The sequence below is a fragment of the Mustelus asterias genome, chromosome 15 (assembly GCF_964213995.1).
Source record: "Mustelus asterias chromosome 15, sMusAst1.hap1.1, whole genome shotgun sequence".
In the NCBI taxonomy this organism is placed as follows: Eukaryota; Metazoa; Chordata; class Chondrichthyes; order Carcharhiniformes; family Triakidae; genus Mustelus; species Mustelus asterias.
In genome coordinates, this window is record NC_135815.1 from 108,297 (window position 1) to 128,559 (window position 20,263).

The 20,263-nt window shown below is 45.9% G+C and overlaps 1 protein-coding gene across 3 annotated transcripts in view; it reads left to right on the forward strand.

Moving 5' to 3' along the window:
• The first annotated feature begins 1,186 nt into the window (after positions 1–1,186).
• The window catches only part of preb (prolactin regulatory element binding), a 96,542-nt gene continuing 77,465 nt past the window's right edge, over positions 1,187–20,263 (forward strand). For all 3 annotated transcript variants that reach the window (XM_078229348.1, XM_078229347.1, XM_078229349.1), the window contains exons 1-2: positions 1,187–1,425; positions 8,481–8,724. In XM_078229348.1, coding sequence (XP_078085474.1) covers positions 1,294–1,425; positions 8,481–8,724 — 376 coding nt within the window. In that variant the 5' untranslated portion in view covers positions 1,187–1,293. The remainder of the gene's footprint in view (positions 1,426–8,480; positions 8,725–20,263) is intronic.

Consider the following 20,263-nt stretch of genomic DNA (forward strand, 5'->3'; position numbering starts at 1 on the left):
CTATGATTTCTATGATATATTAAATGAAGTTACCTGTCCAACTTCCAGGGATAGAAGCAATTCACGATGGTGCAGTGCTCAGAACACAAGTGGTCTCGGTGTTTTATTTCCCATTAGATAATGGTTAATAAAGGCGAATGGTGCTGTAATTCCACCACTTTATCAATCGTTGGTGTGACTGCTTTTAGAATAATGTGTTTAACTGGTCACCACAGTGTGAGAAAGATAATACACAGCTATTGATATAGAACAGAGAAACCCAAAATGATTGAGGAATAGGATTGCAAGGAGTAACACAAATTCTAACTGGAATTGAAGGTGAGATCAAACTACAGCACGGAAAGATGCTGTTTAGCCAAGCTATCCCCTTAGTCCCACTGTCCTGCTCAAAAGAACGCAAGAATTTGAAGCAGGAGTGTTACGACTCAGACCAGAAACTCCAAGATGTTTTATGAAGTTAGCCTAGACCCTAAGTTTTTACCTTTGAATTTGGCACGGGTGAGTATAAGGTGTTTAACTCCAGGTATGATTCAAGTGACCCAGTAGGATGGTTTTGTTAGACTAAGTTTATTTAAGAACACAGTTAAAATGTAATAAGAAAAATTAGCATATAAGAACTAACCATGATATGGCATATACCTTAACAGCTAGCTTTAATGTTCCAAGTCAAACGACACCCACAGACATGCACCCTTTTCTAGACTTGGCACAAAAAGCAAGTATGCTTATACGATGCTGCACTTTGCAGCCCCAAGTCACTGGGTCCAGCTCACTTTTTTTTCTCTGTGCGCCCATCTGTCTTAGTCAGACTGTAAGATATCACAAACCCAGAGCGAAGAAGTGGGCCTCGGAACAAGGAAAAACAAGATTCACGGTGGATGAAATATGGCTTTGGAGAGGGAATAAGAGGGTGAGGAGCCTCGGCGTGAGAGTGAGAAGGTGGCAAATGGCGCCCTGAGCCCCTCACAAACATGGCGCCCTGAGCCCCGCACAAACATGGCGCCCGGAGCCCCGCACAAACATGGCGCCCGGAGCCCCGCACAAACATGGCGCCCTGAGCCCCTCTCAAACATGGCGCCCGGAGCCCCGCACAAACATGGTGTCCTGAGCCCCGCACAAACATGGTGTCCTGAGCCCCGCACAAATATGGCGCCCGTAGGCCCCACCCTCTGTGCGTCACCTGTCCGTCCCAGTGCTGATGTGTCTGCCGTCAGGCCGAGTCCAGGAAGCGGAACCCGAGAGTTAGGAAAGGCCGGGACCTGTTAAGCCGCCGGGAAGCCCTAGCTGAGGGCAATGGGCCGCCGCGGAGCCCCCGAGTTGTACCGAGCTCCTTTCCCGCTTTACACCGTCAGTGTCCCGCGGGCCGACCTGGTGGTGACCGCGGGCGGAGGAGGAGCCTCCAAAACCGGCATCAGCAACGGAGTGGTGAGTCCCGCAGGAGAGACAGCGGCGATCCACTGGACACTCACTGTATCCACTGGGCACTCACTCTGGACACTCACTGCATCCACAGGACACACTGCATCCACTGGACACTCACGGCATCCACTGGACACACTCTGGACACACTGCATCCACTGGACACTCACTCTGGACACTCACTGCATCCACTGGACACTCACTCTGGACACTCACTTCATCCAATGGACACTCACTGCATCCACTGGACACTTACTCTGGACACTCACTGCATCCACTGGACACTCATTGGATCCACTGGATGACCACCCTGGATGCTCACACTGGGGATTCTCTATCTGAGATTCTTGTTCACTATTATCTTTTATTATTTTGGCTGTTAATGGTCCATCATAAGTTTTCTTGGTGCCGCACTCAGAGTATTCCATCGCATGGACCTGATAGAAGTTTACAAAATTATGAGAAGCATGGGTAGTCGGAGTCTTTTTCCAAGGGTAGAAATAGCAATTACTAGGACACATAGGTTTAAGGTAAAAGGGGGGAGTTTAAAGGAGCTAGCTAATGTAAGCTGGCTATTGAAAAGGGAGGTAGAGAGAAAACGGGGAACTATAGACCAGTGAGACTAACATCAGTACTGGGGGAGTTCCAGAGTCTATTATCAAGGATTTCATAACTCGGCATTTGGAAGGCAGTGGTATAATCAGACAAAGTCAGCATGGATTTACAAAAGGGAAATCATCTTTGACGAATCAATTGAAATTTTTTTGAGGATGTAACTAGTAGAGTTGACTGAGGAGAACCAGAAAGCTTTCGACAAGGTCTCACATAACACACTACTACGTAAAGTTAAAGCACATGGAATTGCAGATAATGCCTTGAGATGGGTAGAAAGCTGGTTAGCAGATAGGAAGCAAAGAGTTGGTTTAAATGGGTCTTTTTCTGATTGGCAGGCAGTGACTATTGAGTTACCGCCTGGATCTGTGCTCAGACCCCAACTGTTCACATATATTAATGATCTGGAAGAGGGAACTAAATGTATTATCTCCAAAGTTGGATGGGAGATGAGCTGTGATATGCAAATATGCTTCAGCGTGATTTGGACAGGCTGAGTGTGTGGGCATCTGCATGGCAGATGCAGTATAATGTGGATACATGTGAGGTTATCCACTTTGGCAGCAATAATAGGAAGACAGATTATTGCTTGAATGGTGTAAATTGAGAGATGGATACTCAGCGAGACCTTGGAGTCCTCGTGCATCAGTCACTGAAAGTAAGTGCACAGGTACAGCAGGCAGTAAAGAAGGCAAATGGTATGTTGGCCTTCATAGCAAGAGGATTTGAGTATGGGGATAGGGATGTTTTGCTGCAATTGTATAGGGTGTTGGTGAGGCCACACCTGGAGTACTGTGTGCAGTTTTGGTGTCCTTATCTGAGGAAGGATGATCTTGCTTTGGAGGGAATACAGCAAAATTTTACCAGGCTGATTCCTGGGATGGCAGGTCTGTCATATGAGTACAGACTAAGTCGTTTATAATTGTATTCATTGGAGTTTAGAAGAGTGAGAGAGATCTCATAGAAGCTTATAAAATTCTAACAGGGTTAGACAGGGTAGATTCAGAAAGAATGTTCCCACTGTACAAAACTCTGGTGTGGCTGCACTTGGAGTATTGCATACAGTTCTGATCGCCGCATTATAGGAAAGATGTGAAAGCATTGGAAAGGGTGCAGAGGAGATTTACCAGGATGTTGCCTGGTATGGTGGGAAGATCATATGAGGAAAGGCTGAGGGACTTGAGGTTGTTTTCATTAGAGAGAAGAAGGTTAAGAGGTGACTTAATAGAGGCATACAAGATAATCAGAGGATTAGATAGGGTGGATAGTGAGAGCCTTTTTCCTCAGATGGTGATGGCTAACACGAGGGGACATAGCTTTAAATTGAGGGGTGAGAGATATAGGACAGATGTTAGAGGTAGGTTCTTTACTCAGAGAGTAATAAGGGCATGGAATGCCCTGCCTGCAGCAGTAGTGGACTCGTCAACATTAAGAGCATTCAAATGGCTATTGGATAAACATATGGATGATATTGGAATAGTATAGATTAGCGGGACTTTAGATTGGTTTCACTGGTCGGCGCAACATCGAAGGGCCTGTACTGCGCTGTAATGTTCTATGTTCTAGTGAAGGGGGAGTCCAGAACTAGGAGTCATAGTTCTTTTGAGGATAAGGGGTAATCCTTTTAGAACTGAGATGAGGAGAAATTTCTTTACCCAGAGAGTGGTGAATGTGTGGAATTTGCTACCACAGAAAGCAACAGAGGCCAAAACGTTGTGTGATTTCAAGAAGAAATTAGATATAGCACTTGGGGCTAAAAGAGATCAAGGGATATGGGAGGAAGGGGGGATCAGGATATTGAATTTGATGATCAGCGATGATCATAATGAATGGTGGAGCAGGCTCGAAGGGCCAAATGGCCTACTGTTGCGTCTAGTTTCTATGTGATGAGAGAAGCAAGTTTTTTACACAGAGGGTGGTAAGTGCCTGGAATGCGCTGTTAGGAGGTGGCAGAAATAGACACAATAGCAACGTTTAAGAGGCATCTTGAAGATACATGAATAGGCAGGGAATTGAGTGATTATGGACCACATTGAGGCAAAAGGTCTTTAGTTTAGAAAGGCGGCATGTGTCAATGCACCTTGAGGGCCAAAGGGCCTGTTCCTGTGCTGTACTGTTCTTTGTTCTGTTCCTAACTTGTACTTTGTAGATTGTGGACAGGCTTTGGGAATTCAGGAAGAGAGTAACTTGTTGCAGAATTCCCAGTCTCTGATCTTTTTTAGCCACATGTATAGTTGATCAAGTTGAGTTTCTGGCTAATAGTGACCTCCAAGACATCTTGATTTGATTTATTATTGTCACATGTATTAGTATACAGTAAAAAGTATTGTTTCTTGCACGCTATGCAAACAAAGCATACTGTACATAGAAAAGGAAAGGAGAGAGTGCAGAATGTAATGTTAAAATCATAGCTAGGGCATAGAGAAGGATCAACTTAACACAAGGTAGGTCCATTCGGGTGCATGGAAGCTACGACATCTTCTTCGGAGCCTTCAACATGTCATCGATGAAGAAGAACATCTCGCCAAGGCCATCCCCACACCCCCACATCTTGCCTTCAAACAACCGCACAACCTCAAACAGACCATTGTCCGCAGCAAACTACCCAGCCTTCAGGAGAACAGTGACCATGACACCACACAACTCTGCCACAGCAACCTCTGCAAGACATGCCGGATCATCGACACGGATGCCATCACGTCACGTGAGAACACCATCCACCAGGTACATGGTACATACTCTTGCAACTCGGCCAACGCTGACTACCTGATACGCTGCAGGAAAGGATGTCCCGAGGCATGGTACATTGGGGAGACCGTGCAAACGCTGTGACAATGGATGAATGAACATTGCTCGACAATCACCAGGCAAGACTGTTCTCTTCCTGTTGGGGAGCACTTCAGCAGTTACGGGCATTCGGCCACTGATCTTTGGGTAAACGTTCTCCAAGGCGGCCTTCATGACACACGACAACGCAGAGTCGCTGAGCAGAGACTGATAGCCAAGTTCCGCACACATGAGGACGGCCTCAACCGGGATCTTGGGTTCATGTCACACTATCTGTAACCCCCACGACTTGCCTGGGCTTGCAAAATCTCACTAACTGTCCTGGCTGGAGACAATACACATCTCTTTAACCTGTGCTTAACCCTCTCTTCATTCACATTGTCTGTACCTTTTAAGACTTGATTACCTGTAAAGACTCGCATTCCAACAATTACCTTGTAAATTGAGTTTGTATCTATATATGCCCTGTTTGTGAACAGAACTCCCACTCACCTGATGAAGGGGCAGTGCTCCGAAAGCTTGTGGCTTTTGCTACCAAAGAAACCTGTTGGACTTTAACCTGGTGTTGTGAGACCTCTTACTGTGCTTACCCCAGTCCAACGCTGGCATCTCCACATCATCTTCTTTGACTGAGCCAGTTTTGTATCCACCTTGGCAGCTCACCTCTCATCCCATGCGACTTCACCTTCTGCAGTAGTCTGCCATGAGGGATCTTGTCAAAGACTCTTCGTCTTCTGTGAAAGTAAAGGCGTGGGTGGGCTATCTTAATTATAGCATGGCATGGAGGGACCAGGACAGGTTGTTAATGATCTGGACACCTAGAAGCTTGGAGCTCTTGACCAGTTGCACTTCATCCCCGTTGATTTAGACAGGAGCGTGTCCTCCACTACACTTCCTGAAGTTGATGAAAATTTCCTTCATTTTGTTGGCATTGAAGGAGAGATTATTGTCCTTGCATCAATTCACCAGATATTCTCTCTCATTCCTGTACTCCACCCCATCGTTGTTTGAGATCTGACCCACTATGGTGGTGTCATCAGCAAATTTGAAAATCGAGTTGGAGGGGAATTTGGCCAAACAGTGTAAGGAGTATCGTAGGGGGCTGAGAACAAAGCTGGGCATTGGTGTTGAGGATGATCATGGAGGAGGTCTGTCACGTGTCAGTCCATTTCACCTGTTTGTCAATGTTTTCATGATGCCTGTTACTAGTCCTCTCACAGTTTACTGTATGTATGAATTTCATATAATCTGCAAATTTTAAAATTAGCTTTGTGCAGCCGAATCCAGGTCATTAATCCAGGTCTTTTATGTGATGCATTATCAAATGATTTCTGAAAATCCATTTGCACTACAAGCCACTCTATCCTCACCAATCCTTTCTGTTACTTTATGAAGGAACGGGATCAAGTTAGGAAAATACAATTTGCCTTTTCGAAAAAAAGATTAAATCAAAATTTTCAAAGTGAAAATTAATTTTGTCTCGGATTATTATCTCTAAAAATTTCACCACCTCCAAGATATCTCTGATGTTTAGGTCTGTTTCGATAGTCAAGCCCGTACTTCCCAGACATAGAGACGAGAAGCAGGTGTAGGTCATTTGGCATCGTAACCAGTAAGAGGTTTCAATGCCCATGTTTGACCTGATGTCATTAGACTTCATGGGGTGTGGAGTTGATGTTGAGGACTCCCAGGGTAACTCCTTCCTGACTGTATACCACTGTGCTGCCACCTCTGCCAGTGGGACAGGACACACCTAGGGATAGTGATGGTGGTGTCTGGCACACTATCTGTCGGTAAAGTATGATTCCTTAAGTATAACTATGTCAGGCTGTTGCTTGTCCCAGTTTTGGCACGGGCACCCAGATGTTACTAAGGAGATCTTTGCAGGGTTGACTGGGCTGAGTTTGTCACTGTTGTTTCCAGTGCCTAAGTTGATGCCGGGTGGTCCATCTGGTTTCATTCCTTTCAGACTTTCTTTGGGCATTTGAAACAACTGAGTGGCTTGCTAAGCCATTTCAGAGGGCAGTTAAGGGTCAACCTGAGGAACGGTTGAGGACTCTGAGTCTGTACTCATTGGAGTTTAGAAGGATGAGAGGGAATCTTATTGAAACTTACAGGACATTGCGAGGCCTGGATAGAGTGGACGTGGAGAGGATGTTTCCACCAGTAGGAAAAACTAGAACCAGAGGGTACAACCTCAGGCTAAAGGGACGATCCTTTAAAACCGAGATGAGAAGGAATTTCTTCAGCCAGAGAGTGGTGAATCTGTGGAACTCTTTGCTGCAGAAGGCTGTGGAGGCCAGGTCATTGAATGTCTTTAAGACAGAGATAGATAGGTTCTTGATTAATAAGGGGATCAGGGGTTATGAGGAAAAGGCAGGAGAATGGGGATGAGAAAAAAAATCAGCCATGATTGAATGGCAGAGCAGACTCGATGGGCCGAGTGGCCTAATTCTGCTTTTATGTCTTATGGTACAACCTCATTGCCTTGGGTCTGGAGTCACATGTAGATCAGACCAGATAAGGATGACAGATTTCCTTCCTAAAGGACATTAGTGAACTGGTTGGGTTTTTGCAACAATCATTAGTCATCGTTAAACTTTTAATGACTTCAACTTTCACCATCTGCTGTGGTGAGATTTGAACTTGGGTCCCTGGAGCATTAACCTGTCTCCTGGATTACTAGTCTAGTGACAATACCAATATGTTACCACCGCTCGCACTGAATGGTGAGGCAGCTGATATTGAAAATGACAATTATGCAAATTACATGGGTTGCCCAAATCTACAGCTGTCCACCTCAATTGAAACTGACGTAGGGAGTTTGTAACAACCATTGCAATGAGAACTGGGGCACACAGAATGCCAGGCCCCAAATGTTATGGGGTTGCATGCCTCCATTAACTTGAAACTATAGGACAACTGTTAATCATCTCCATCTCCCTTCATATACTTGTCTCATTCTCCTCCAATGCAAGGAAGTGAAATTGAGTATACCTAGGCTACAACTAAAGATACAGAGCATTGTCACTGCACCTTCAGAATGTTAGTTTTGGCAAAACATAGATCTATAATCAGAACCATTTTGGCGTTGTCAGGTTTTTTTGATGTGGGTCAGTGTTTGGTAATTTTCCAGGCTGTAAGCATATATTAAATGTTGAGTTGTCAAGTTAATTACTATGCTGTGTCACTACTATATTTAGCACTTGAATTTCCATTATACTGAAAGAACATGACCTAGAATAAGAAGCTTGAACTCAGGATGTATTGGGTTGGGTCGTTATATCTACAATCGGCCTGACTTTTCCCCCATCCTTTCAGACATGATTATCCTTGTCCTCCTCCATAACTGATCTAAACCTCATGATGTCTTTACTATTTCCCAAAAGTTCTCCCACTAGAACATACTGAACTTGCCCCACTTCATTCTCCTAGATTCAGTGCTGCTTCCTGCTTTGTTGGCCTGTAAACACATTTATCGAGAAAGTTCTCTTGTACAGATTTCAGGAATTCCTTCCATCTTTGCCTGTTACACTTTTATTAGCTCAGTCTATATTTGAGTATTGTATAATACGCATACACAAACCTAACTTGAAATTGACAATTTACACAAGGATATTTATTAGTTTTTACTGATTACCTGATCTTTGTTTTGCTGCCAGCATTTCCTACGTTTGGAACGTGTGACCGGAAGCCTTTCGGCGACACTTGTTCATTCTCATGACACGGAGACAAGAGCCACCATGAACATGGCAGTCGCTGGGGATATTCTGGCTGTCGGACAAGATGCCACTTGTCACATCCTCCGATTCCAAGAGGAGAAAGAGAAACCGGCGGGGAAAAAAGCAGGCAAAAAAGAGGACACATGTGAAGCTGAAGTTGCAAAGTATGCCAGCAATCCCTCAGGTACAGATTAGAAATGATCTGGGTACAATGATTATTGGGAGTTTGAAGAGCAGAGGCCTGAAAATCCGTCAATTTGTCCCAACAAATTACCTATGAAGTCAGCCTAGACATAAGTTTTACACTTTGAATTGGCTAGGGTAAGCATAAGATGTTTCAGTCCAGGTATGATTCAAGTGACCCACTAGGGAGCTTTTATCAAACAAAGTTTATTTAAGAATACAGTTAACACATAATAAGGCAATTAGCAATAAACTTTACCAGTTACAAACAAGGAAAAAACAACCAAGATATTGTATAAATCTTAATAGCTAAGAAGACTGTACCAACACAAACATCCCTACAAACATACACCCCCGTTCTAGGCTTAGCACAGAAAGTAAGTATGTTCACGTGATGCTGGATCTTGCAGCTTTGCAACACCTGCTGTGAATTAGTCTTTTGGATAGAGAACTTAAACTCTGACTTCCCTGTCCTGGAGCTCCCAGCACACTTTTAGCTAGTCAACAGGCAGCAGAATTTCCAAAACCAGGGAGAGAGACAGAAGCACTGCATCCAGTCTGCAGTCATATAAACATAGAAACTAGAAGCAGGAGTAGGCCTTTGAGCCTGCTCTGCCATTCATATTGGTCATGGCTGATCATCAAATTCAATATCCTGATCCCTTTAGCCCCAAGAACTATATCTAATTTCTTCTTCTTGAAATCAGACAGATCTCCCCCTCACTCTTCTAAACTCCAGTGAATATAATCCTAACAAACTTAGTCTCTCCTCATATGACAGACCTGCCATCCCAGAAATCAACCTGGTAAACCTTCGCTGTACTCCCTGTATAGCAAGGACATCCTTCCTCAGATAAGGACACCAGAACTGCACACAATACTCCAGGTGTGGCCTCACCAATGCCCTACACAATTGCAGCAAAACATCCCTATCCCTATATTCAAATCATAGCAACAAGAGGTGGCCATTCAGTTCCTCCAGCCTGTTCTATCCTTCACTGTGATCATGGCTGGTCTGCAGTCTAACTCCATGTGCCTCCTTTGCCCAATATCGCTGAATACTTTTGGTTCACAAATATCTCTCAATCTCACGTAGAAAGTTAACAATCAATCTAACATTTGTGAAAAAAGAGTTCCAGACTTCTATTATAAGTCATATCACTTTTCAGCATGAAAAAGTGTTTCCTAATTTTGATATTTTGCCCCCTCATCCCAAACTTCCTATTCAGAGGAAATAGGGTAGATAGTGAGAAACCATTTGTCCCTTTAAAATCTTGAAAACATTAATCCCTTAACCTTCTAAATTACAAGAATACAGCACCAGTAATCTCATCTCATCATTTTTTCTGTGCAGCCCAGATAGCATTCTCACAAATCCACACTTCATTCCTTCCAATGCCAATATATATTTCCTAAGGTGCAGTGTCCATGATTGCTCTCCGTACTCCAAATGTAATCTAACCAGGGCCTTTTAGCTGTTCATGACATTTTAACGGTCGATGTACCTAGCCTTCCAAGTCTCTTTGGACCTTCAGTGGTTTGAACTGTTTTACCATTTAGAAAGTACCCTGTTCTACCCTTTTTGACTCAAAGTGGTTGGTTGGCCTCACATTTGCCCAAATTGAAATTCTTCTGCCACAGTGTTACCCATTCACCTGGTCTATCAATATCTTTTTATAATTTCATCCTTCCATTTAAACTAACGTGTCACTTATCTGTGTTAAGCAAATTTGGACATGTAGCTTCCTATCCCATCATCCAAATCATTAATAAATACAGTGAGTAGTTGAGACCCAAACACAGATCTGTGCAGAACCACACTGGTGACACCCTGGCAATTTGAGTACCCGTCCATTATCCTGACTCTCAGCCAATTTTCTAACCAGGTCAATAATTTGTCTTCAATTTCATGGGCTTCATGAATTTGAACTAATTGTCCCTTCTAAGGGACTTAGAACAAAGGCCAAAGAAAATTCCAGCACAGGAACAGGCCCTTTGGCCCTCCAAGACTACACCAACTATGCTGCCCGTTTGAACTAAAACCCTTACCCTTCCGGGGACCATGCCGCCCTATTCCCATCCTATTCATGTATTTGTCCAGATGCCCCTTAAAAGTCACTATCGTATCTGCTTCAACTACCTCCCCCGGCAACGAGTTCCAGGCATCCACCACCCTAAAATAAGTTTGCCTTGTACGTCTCCTTTAAAACTATGCCTCTAGTAGTTGACCCTTCCTCCCTGGTAAAAAGCTTCTTGACTATCCACTCTGTCCATGCCCCTCTTAATCTTGTAGACTTCTATCAGGTCGCCCCTCAACTTCCGTCGTTCCAGTGAGAACAGACCAAGTTTCTCCAACCTCTCTTCATAGCTAATGCCTTCCATACCAGGCAACATCCTGGTAAATCTTTTCTGTACCCTCTCCAAAGCTTCCATATCCATAGTGCAGCGATCAGAATTGAATACTATATTCCAAGTGCTTTTTCCCAGGGTGGAAGAGTCAATTACTAGGGGGCACAGTTTTAAGATGCGAGGGGCAAGGTTTAAAGGAGTTGTACGAGGCAGATTTTTTACACAGAGAGTAGTGGATGCCTGGAACTCGTTACCGGGGGAGGTAGTGGAAGTGGATACATTAGTGACTTTTAAGGGGTGTCTTGACAAATACATGAATAGGATGGGAATAGAGGGATATGGTCCCCGGAAGGGTAGGGGGTTTTAGTTCAGTCGGGCAGCATGGTCGGTGCAGGCTTAGAGGGCCGAAGGGCCTGTTCCTGTGCTGTAATTTTCTTTGTTCTTTGCAGCCTAACCAAGGTTCTAATTTTTAAACTCAGTGCCCGGCCGACGAAGGCAAGCATGCCATATGCCTTCTTGACTACCTTCTCCACCTGTGTACCCGTGCACCCAGATCCCTCTGCCTATCAATACTCTTAAGGGTTCTGCCATTTACTGTACATTTCCTGTCCGTATTAGACCTTCCAAAATGCATTACCTCACATTTGTCTGGATTAAACTCCATAAAGTCATAGAGGTTTCTAGCATGGAAACAGGCTCTTTGGCCCAACTTGTCCATGACGCCCCTTTTTTTAAAGCCCTAAGCTAGTCCCAATAACTCGCATTTGGTCCATATCCCTCCATACCCACCTTACCCATGTAACTGTCTAAATGCTTTTTAAGACAAAATTGTACCCGCCTCTACTACTACATCTGGCATCTTATTACAGATTAAAGGGGAGGAGGTGCTTGCTGTCTTGAGGCAAATCAGAGTGGATAAATCCCCAGGACCGGACAGGGTATTCCCATGGACCTTGAGGGAAGCTAGTTTTGAACTTGCAGGGGCCCTGGCAGACATATTTAAAATGTCAGTATTCATGGGGGAGGTGCCGGATGATTGGAGGGTGGCTCATGTTGTTCCGTTGTTTAAAAAAAGTTCCAAAAGAAATCCGGGAAATTATAGGCCAGCAAGTTTGACGTCGGTGGTGGGCAAGTTATTGGAAGGTGTGATAAGGGATAGGATCTACAAATATTTGGATAGACAAGGACTTATTAGGGAGAGTCAACATGGCTTTGTGCGTGGTAGGCCATGTTTGACCAATCTATTAGAGTTTTTCGAGGAGGTTACCAGGAAAGTGGATGAAGGGAAGGCGGTGGATGTTGTCTACCTGGATTTCAGCAAGGCCTTTGATAAGGTCCCTCACGGGAGGTTAGGTAGGAAGGTTCATTCACTAGGTATACATGTGGAGGTAGTAAATTGGATTAGACACTGGCTCAATGGAAGAAGGTAGTAAGAAGTCTCACAACACCAGGTTAAAGTCCAACAGGTTTATTTGGTAGCAAATATTATAAGTTTTCGGAGCACTGCTCCTTCGTCAGATGGAGTGGAAATCTGCTCTCAAACAGTGCAAACAGACAGAATCAAGTTACAGAATACTGTTTAGAATGCGAATCCTACAGCCAGCCGACAACTGAACAACGAGGAACACTACAGACAGTTACCCACAGATCCGACCAAAGAACACACCCGTCAACTCAACACTCTGATCAAAACCTTTGATCCGGACCTTCAAAACACCCTCCGTGCTCTCATCCCACGTACTCCACGCGTTGGAGATCAATACTGCCTCCCAAAGATACACAAGGCAAACACATCCGGCCGTCCCATCGTTTCAGGCAATGGAATCCTGTGCGAGAACCTCTCCGGCTACGTCGAGGGCATCCTGAAACCCATTGTACAAAGAACCCCCAGCTTTTGTCGTGACACTACAGACTTCCTACAGAAACTCACCACACATGGAGCAGTTGAACCAGGAGCACTCCTCGTCACAATGGATGTCTCGGCACTCTACACCAGCATCCCCCATGATGATGGCATTGCTGCAACGCCCTCAGTACTCAATGCCGTCAACTGCCAGTTTCCAGATGCAATTTTACAACTCATCCGCTTCATCCTGGACCACAATGTCTTCACCTTCAACAACCAGTTCTTCATCCAGACACACGGAACAGCCATGGGGACCAAATTCGCACCTCAATATGCCAACATCTTCATGCACAGGTTCGAACAAGACTTCTTCACCGCACAGGACCTTCAACCGATGCTATAGACTAGGTACATCGATGACATTTTCTTCCTTTGGAGTCATGGTGAGCAATCACTGAAACAACTATATGATGACATCAACAAGTTCCATCCCACCATCAGACTCACCATGGACTACTCTCCGGAATCGGTTGCATTCTTGGACACACGCATCTCCATTAAGGACGGTCACCTCAGCACCTCACTGTACCGCAAGCCCACGGATAACCTCATGACGCTCCACTTCTCCAGCTTCCACCCTAAACATGTTAAAGAAACCATCCCCTATGGACAAGCCCTCTGAATACACAGGATCTGCTCGGATGAGGAGGATCGCAACAGACACCTCCAGACGCTGAAAGATGCCCTCATAAGAACAGGATATGGCGCTCGACTCATCGATCAACAGTTCCGACGCGCCATAGCAAAAAACCGCACCGACCTCCTCAGAAGACAAACACGGGACACGGTGGACATAGTACCCTTCGTTGTCCAGAACTTCCCCGGAGCGGAGAAGCTACGGCATCTCCTCCGGAGCCTTCAACATGTCATTGATGAAGACGAACATCTCGCCAAGGCCATCCCCACACCCCCACTTCTTGCCTTCAAACAACCACGCAACCTCAAACAGACCATTGTCCGCAGCAAACTACCCAGCCTTCAGGAGAACAGTGACCACGACACCACACAACCCTGCCACAGCAACCTCTGCAAGACGTGCCGGATCATCGACACGGATGCCATCATCTCGCGTGAGAACACCATCTACCAGGTACACGGTACCTACTCTTGCAACTCGGCCAACATTGTCTACCTGATACGCTGCAGGAAAGGATGTCCCGAGGCATGGTACATTGGGGAAACCATGCAGACGCTACGACAACGGATGAATGAACACCGCTCGACAATCACCAGGCAAGACTGTTCTCTTCCTGTGGGGGAGCACTTCAGCAGTCACGGGCATTCAGCCTTGGATCTTCAGGTAAGCGTTCTCCAAGGCGCCCTTCACAGCGCAGAGTCACTGAGCAGAAACTGATGGCCAAGTTCCGCACACATGAGGACGGCCTAAACTAATTAGAATGCAAATCTCTACAGCCAGCCAGGTCTTAAAGGTACAGATAATGTGGGTGGAGGGAGCATTCAACACAGGTTAAAGAGATGTGTATTGTCTCCAGACAGAACAGCTAGTGAGATTCTACAAGCCCAGGAGGCTTCAATGTGCTTACCCCAGTCCAACGCCGGCATCTCCACATCAAGGTTCTATAAGGCATTGGTGACGCCGCATTTAGAGTATTGTGTACAGTTTTGGTCACCTAGTTACAGGAAGGATGTAAATAAGGTTGAAAGAGTGCAGAGAAGGTTCACAAGGATGTTGCCGGGACTTGAGAAGCTGAGTTACAGAGAGAGATTGAATAGGTTGGGACTTTATTCCCTGGAGCGTAGAAGAATGAGGGGAGATTTGATAGAGGTGTATAAGATTTTGATGGGTATAGATAGAGTGAATGCAAGCAGGCTTTTTCCACTGAGGCGAGGGGAGAAAAAAACCAGAGGGCATGGGTTAAGGGTGAAAGGAGAAAAGTTTAAAGGGAATATTAGGGGGGACTTCTTCACGCAGAGAGTGGTGGGAGTGTGGAATGAGCTGCCGGATAAAGTGGTAAACTTTTAACATTTAAGAAAAACTTGGAAGGGTTCATGGATGAGAGGGATGTGGAGGGATATGGCCCAAGTGCAGGTCAGTGGGACTAGGCTAAAAATGGTTCGGCACAGACAAGAAGGGCCAAAAGGCCTGTTTCTGAGATGTAATTTATTTTTATTTATTTATTTAATCAGTTTTTTTTCGCGGGCTTTTTTCAAAGGTTTAAACTCTGAGGAAGTGGGAGTCGGCTGCAGGGGATTCTGGGAGATTGTGTTTTTTAGTATAAAAGTCACTCTATACAGCGGGCAGCGTCGGGAGTGGGCTGCGGAGTGAGTGGGAAGCTGAGTGAAAGCTGTCACGGCTTTGGCTCACAGGGCTTCGGGGGAAAGGGCGAGGCAGGGTAAGTTATTTTTATCCAAACCTATATAGGATAAGGGTAACTATGAATGATAGGCCAGTTCGGTGCTTCTGGTGTGGGATGTGGGAGTTCCTGGAAACACCTAGCCTCCCGGAGGACCACATTTGTGCCAGGTGCGTGGAACTGCAGCTCCTGAGGGACCGCGTCACGGAACTGGAGCTGCAGATTGCTGACCTTGGTCTCGTCAGGGAGAATGAGAGAATAATTGACATGAGTTATAGGGAACTAGTTACACCCGGGCATCGGGAGGAAGACACGTGGGTCACAGTTAGGAGGAGTAAAGGTCAGAAGGGTAACGTACCAGAGAGTACTCCAGTGGCTGTCTCTCATAATAGGAAGGGTTCGGCAACAGGTGTGAGAGGGGAGGTGAGTGAGCAATTAGTGGAGGGGTCACCTGTGGTTGTCCCACTCCAAAACAAGTATATTGTTTTGGATAGTGTGGAGGAGGATGACTCTCCAGGGGTAAGCCACAGTGACCAGGTCACTGGCACAGAGTCAGGCTCTGTGGCCCGGAAAGGAAAGAGAGGGGTTAGGAGAGCAATAGTGGTGGGGGATGCGTCGGTTAGAGGCACGGACAGGCGATTCTGTGGGTGCGAACGGGACTCCAGGATGGTAGTCTGCCTACCTGGTGCTGGGGTAATGGATGTCCCCAAGTGGATAGGAGGCATCTTAAAAAGGGAAGATAAAGAAACGGATGTCATTGTACACATTGGTGCAAATGACGCAGATAGGAAGAGCAGGGGGATCCTACGAGAGCAATTCAGGGAGTTGGGAAATAGACTAAAAAGTAGGGCCTCCAGGGTGGCCATCTCTGGGCTGCTCCCAATGCCTTGTGCCAGTGAGGCTAAGAATAGGGAGTTAGTACAATTGAATGCTTGGCTAAAGGACTGGTCCAGGAGGGAGGGCTTCATTTTCCTAGATCAATGGGAAGTTTTCAGGAGAGGATGGCACCTGTACAAGAAGGACGGGTCACAACTAAGTTGGAAGGGCACGAATATCCTGGCTGGGAGTTTTGCTAGTGCAGTTCGGGGGGGTTTAAACTAGTATGGCAGGGGGGTGGGGATCAAAATATTAGGTCTACAAGTGTAGAGGCTGGGGACGAGCTTGGGGCCAGGACAAGGCTGGCAAAGAAGAAGAGCACTCTGGGGGAGAATGACCTCACTGGGCCTGTAGGTCTGGAGTGCTTCTACTTCAGTACAAGGAGCGTAGCAGGTAAGACAGACGAACTTAGGGCCTTAATACTCACGAGGAATTTGGATGTGGTTGCGGTGACAGAGACTTGGTTGAAAGAGGGACAGGACTGGCAGCTGAATATTCTGGGGTACAAATATTTTAGGCGAGACAGAGGAGGGGCCAAAAGAGGTGGGGGAGTAGCAGTATTAGTTGGAGAGCATATTACAGCGGTGCAGAGGGAGGACAATTCAGAGGGGTCGTGTAACGAGTCACTCTGGGTGGAGCTTAGAAACAGGAAGGGCGCAGTCACTATGTTGGGGGTATACTACAGGCCCCCCAACAGCCCAAGGGAAGTGGAAGAACAGATATGTCAGGAGATACTGGATAGGTGCAGGAAAAATAGGGTTGTTGTAGTGGGAGACTTCGATTTCCCTGGTATAGAGTGGAAATCGCTGAGAGCTGGGACTCTGAATGGGGAGGAATTTGTAAAATGCGTACATGAGGGTTCTTTGGAACAATATGTAGATAGCCCGACTAGAGAGGGGGCTATACTGGACCTAGTACTGGGGAATGAGCCCGGTCAGGTCTTCAAATTTTCGGTAGGGGAACATGTTGCAAATAGTGACCACAATTCTGTTAGCTTTAGGATAGTGATGGAAAAGGATGAGTGGTGTCCCAAGGGTAAGGTGTTGGATTGGGGGAAGGCTAACTTTAGTGGGATTAGGCAGAAAGTGGCAGCTCTTGATTGGGAGAGGCTGTTTGAGGGTAAATCCACATCTGGCATGTGGGAGTCTTTTAAGGAACAGTTGTTAGGGCTACAGGACAGGCATGTGCCTGTAAAAAAGAAGGATAGGAAGGGTAGGATTCGAGAACCGTGGATAACCAGGGAAATTGAGGGACTGGTCAAAAAGAACAGAGAGGCGTATGTTAGGTCCAGGCAGCTAAAAACGGAGGGAGCTCTGGAGGAGTACAAAGAAAGTAGGAAAGAACTCAAACGGGGAATTAGAAGGGCAAAAAGGGGTCACGAAATGTCCTTGGCAGACAGGATTAAGGAGAATCCCAAGGCATTTTATTCATACGTTAGGAACAAAAGGGTTGTCAGGGAAAAAATCGGACCCCTCATGGACAAAAGTGGGGAATTATGCTTGGAGCCCAAAGAAGTAGGGGAGATCCTAAATGAATACTTTGCGTCGGTATTCACAAAGGAGAGGGATGTGTTGACTGGGAGTGTCTTGGAGGGGAGTGTTGAACCGTTGGAGAAAATCTCCATTACAAGGGAGGAAGTGTTAGGTTTGTTAGAGAATATAAAGACTGACAAATCCCCAGGGCCTGATGGAATCTATCCAAGGCTGCTCAGGGAGACGAGAGATGAAATCGCTGGGCCTCTGACGCAAATCTTTGTCTCGTCACTGGACACAGGTGAGGTCCCAGAGGATTGGAGGATAGCTAATGTGGTCCCGTTATTTAAGAAGGGTAGGAAGGATAACCCGGGTAATTATAGGCCGGTGAGCTTGACGTCCGTGGTGGGGAAGTTGTTGGAGAAGATTCTTAGAGATAGGATGTATGCGCATTTAGAAAGGAATAAACTCATTAACGATAGTCAGCATGGTTTTGTGAGAGGGAGGTCATGCCTCACTAACCTGGTAGAGCTTTTTGAAGAAGTGACCAGAATGGTTGACGAGGGAAGGGCCGTGGATGTCGTCTATATGGACTTTAGTAAAGCGTTTGACAAAGTCCCTCATGGTAGGCTGGTGAAAAAGTTGGATCTCATGGCATAAAGGGGGAGGTGGTTAGATGGGTGGAGAACTGGCTTGGTCACAGAAGACAGAGGGTGGTAGTGGAAGGGCCTTTTTCCGGCTGGAGGCCTGTGACTAGTGGTGTTCCGCAGGGCTCTGTATTGGGACCTCTGCTGTTTGTGATTTATATAAACGATCTGGAAGGAGGTGTAACTGGGGTGATCAGTAAGTTTGCGGACGACACAAAATTGGCAGGACTTGCAGATAGTGAGGAGCATTGTCAGAAGCTACAGAAGGATATAGATAGGCTGGAAATTTGGGCAAAGAAATGGCAGATGGAGTTCAAGCCTGATAAATACGAAGTGATGCATTTTGGTAGAACTAATGTAGGGAGGAGCTATGCGATAAATGGCAGAACCATAAAGGGTGTAGATACGCAGAGGGACCTGGGTGTGCAAGTCTACAGGTCCTTGAAGGTGACGTCACAGGTGGAGAAGGTGGTGAAGAAGGCATATGGCATGCTTGCCTTTATAGGACGGGGCATAGAGTATAAAAGTTGGGGTCTGATGTTGCAAATGTATAGAACGTTGGTTCGGCCGCATCTGGAATACTGTGTCCAGTTCTGGTCGCCACACTACCAGAAGGACGTGGAGGCTTTGGAGAGAGTACAGAGGAGGTTTACCAGGATGTTGTCTGGTATGGAGGGGCTTAGTTATGAGGAGAGATTGGGTAAACTGGGGTTGTTCTCCCTGGAAAGACGGACGATGAGGGGAGACTTAATAGAGATGTATAAAATTATGAAAGGCATAGATAGGGTGAACGGTGGGAAGCTTTTCCCCAGGTCGGTGGTGACGTTCACAAGGGGTCATAGGTTCAAGGTGAAGGGGGGAGGTTTAACACAGATATCAGAAGGACATATTTTACACAGAGGGTGGTGGGGGCCTGGAATGCGCTGCCAGGCAGGGTGGTGGAGGCGGACACACTGGGGACGTTTAAGACTTATCTAGATAGCCATATGAACGGAGTGGGAATGGAGGGATACAAAAGAATGGTCTAGTTTAGACCAGGGAGCGGCGCGGGCTTGGAGGGCCGAAGGGCCTGTTCCTGTGCTGTATTGTTCTTTGCTCTTTGTAATTTTCTATGGTTCTTGTGAAAAAATTACCTCTCTGTACCCTTTAGTATCTCTCCCCTCTCACCTTAAACCTATGCACTCTAGTTTTAGACTCTCCTACTTTTGGGAAAAGATATTGACTATCTACCTCATCTATGCCTCTCGTTATTTTATTGACCTCTATAAGATCACACCTCAGTATTCTACGCTCCAGAAAAAATAGTCCCAGTCTATCCAGCCTCTCCTTACAACTCAAACTATCAAGTCCCAGTAGCATCCTAGTAAATCTTTTCTGCACTCTTTCTAGTTTAATATCTTTTCTATAATAGGGTGACCAGAACTGTACACACTATTCCCAGTGTGGCCTTACCAATGTCTTGTACAACTTCAAGAAGATGTCCCAACACCTGTATTCAATGTTCTGACCAATGAAACCAAGCATGCTGAATGCCTTCTTCACCACTCTGTCCGCCTGTGACTCCATTTTCAAGGAGCTATGATCCTGTACCCCTAGATCTCTTTGCTCTGTAACTCTCCCCAACACTTTGCCATTAACTGAGTAAGTCCTGCCCCAGTTCAATCTACCAAAATGCATCACCTCGCATTTATCTAATTTAAACTTCATCTGCTATTTGTCAGCCCATTCGCCCAATTGATCAAGTTCCCATTGCAGTCCGAGATAACCTTCTTCACTGTCCACTATGCCACCAATCTTGGTGTCATCTGCAAACTTACTAACCATCCCTCCTATATTCTCATCCAAGTCATTAATATAAATAACAAATAACAGTGTGCCATCTGCCATTTCTCCGCCCAAGTCTTCAACCGATCTATATTCTGCTGTATCCTCCAATGGTCCTTATCGCTATCCATATTTCTACCAACCTTTGTGT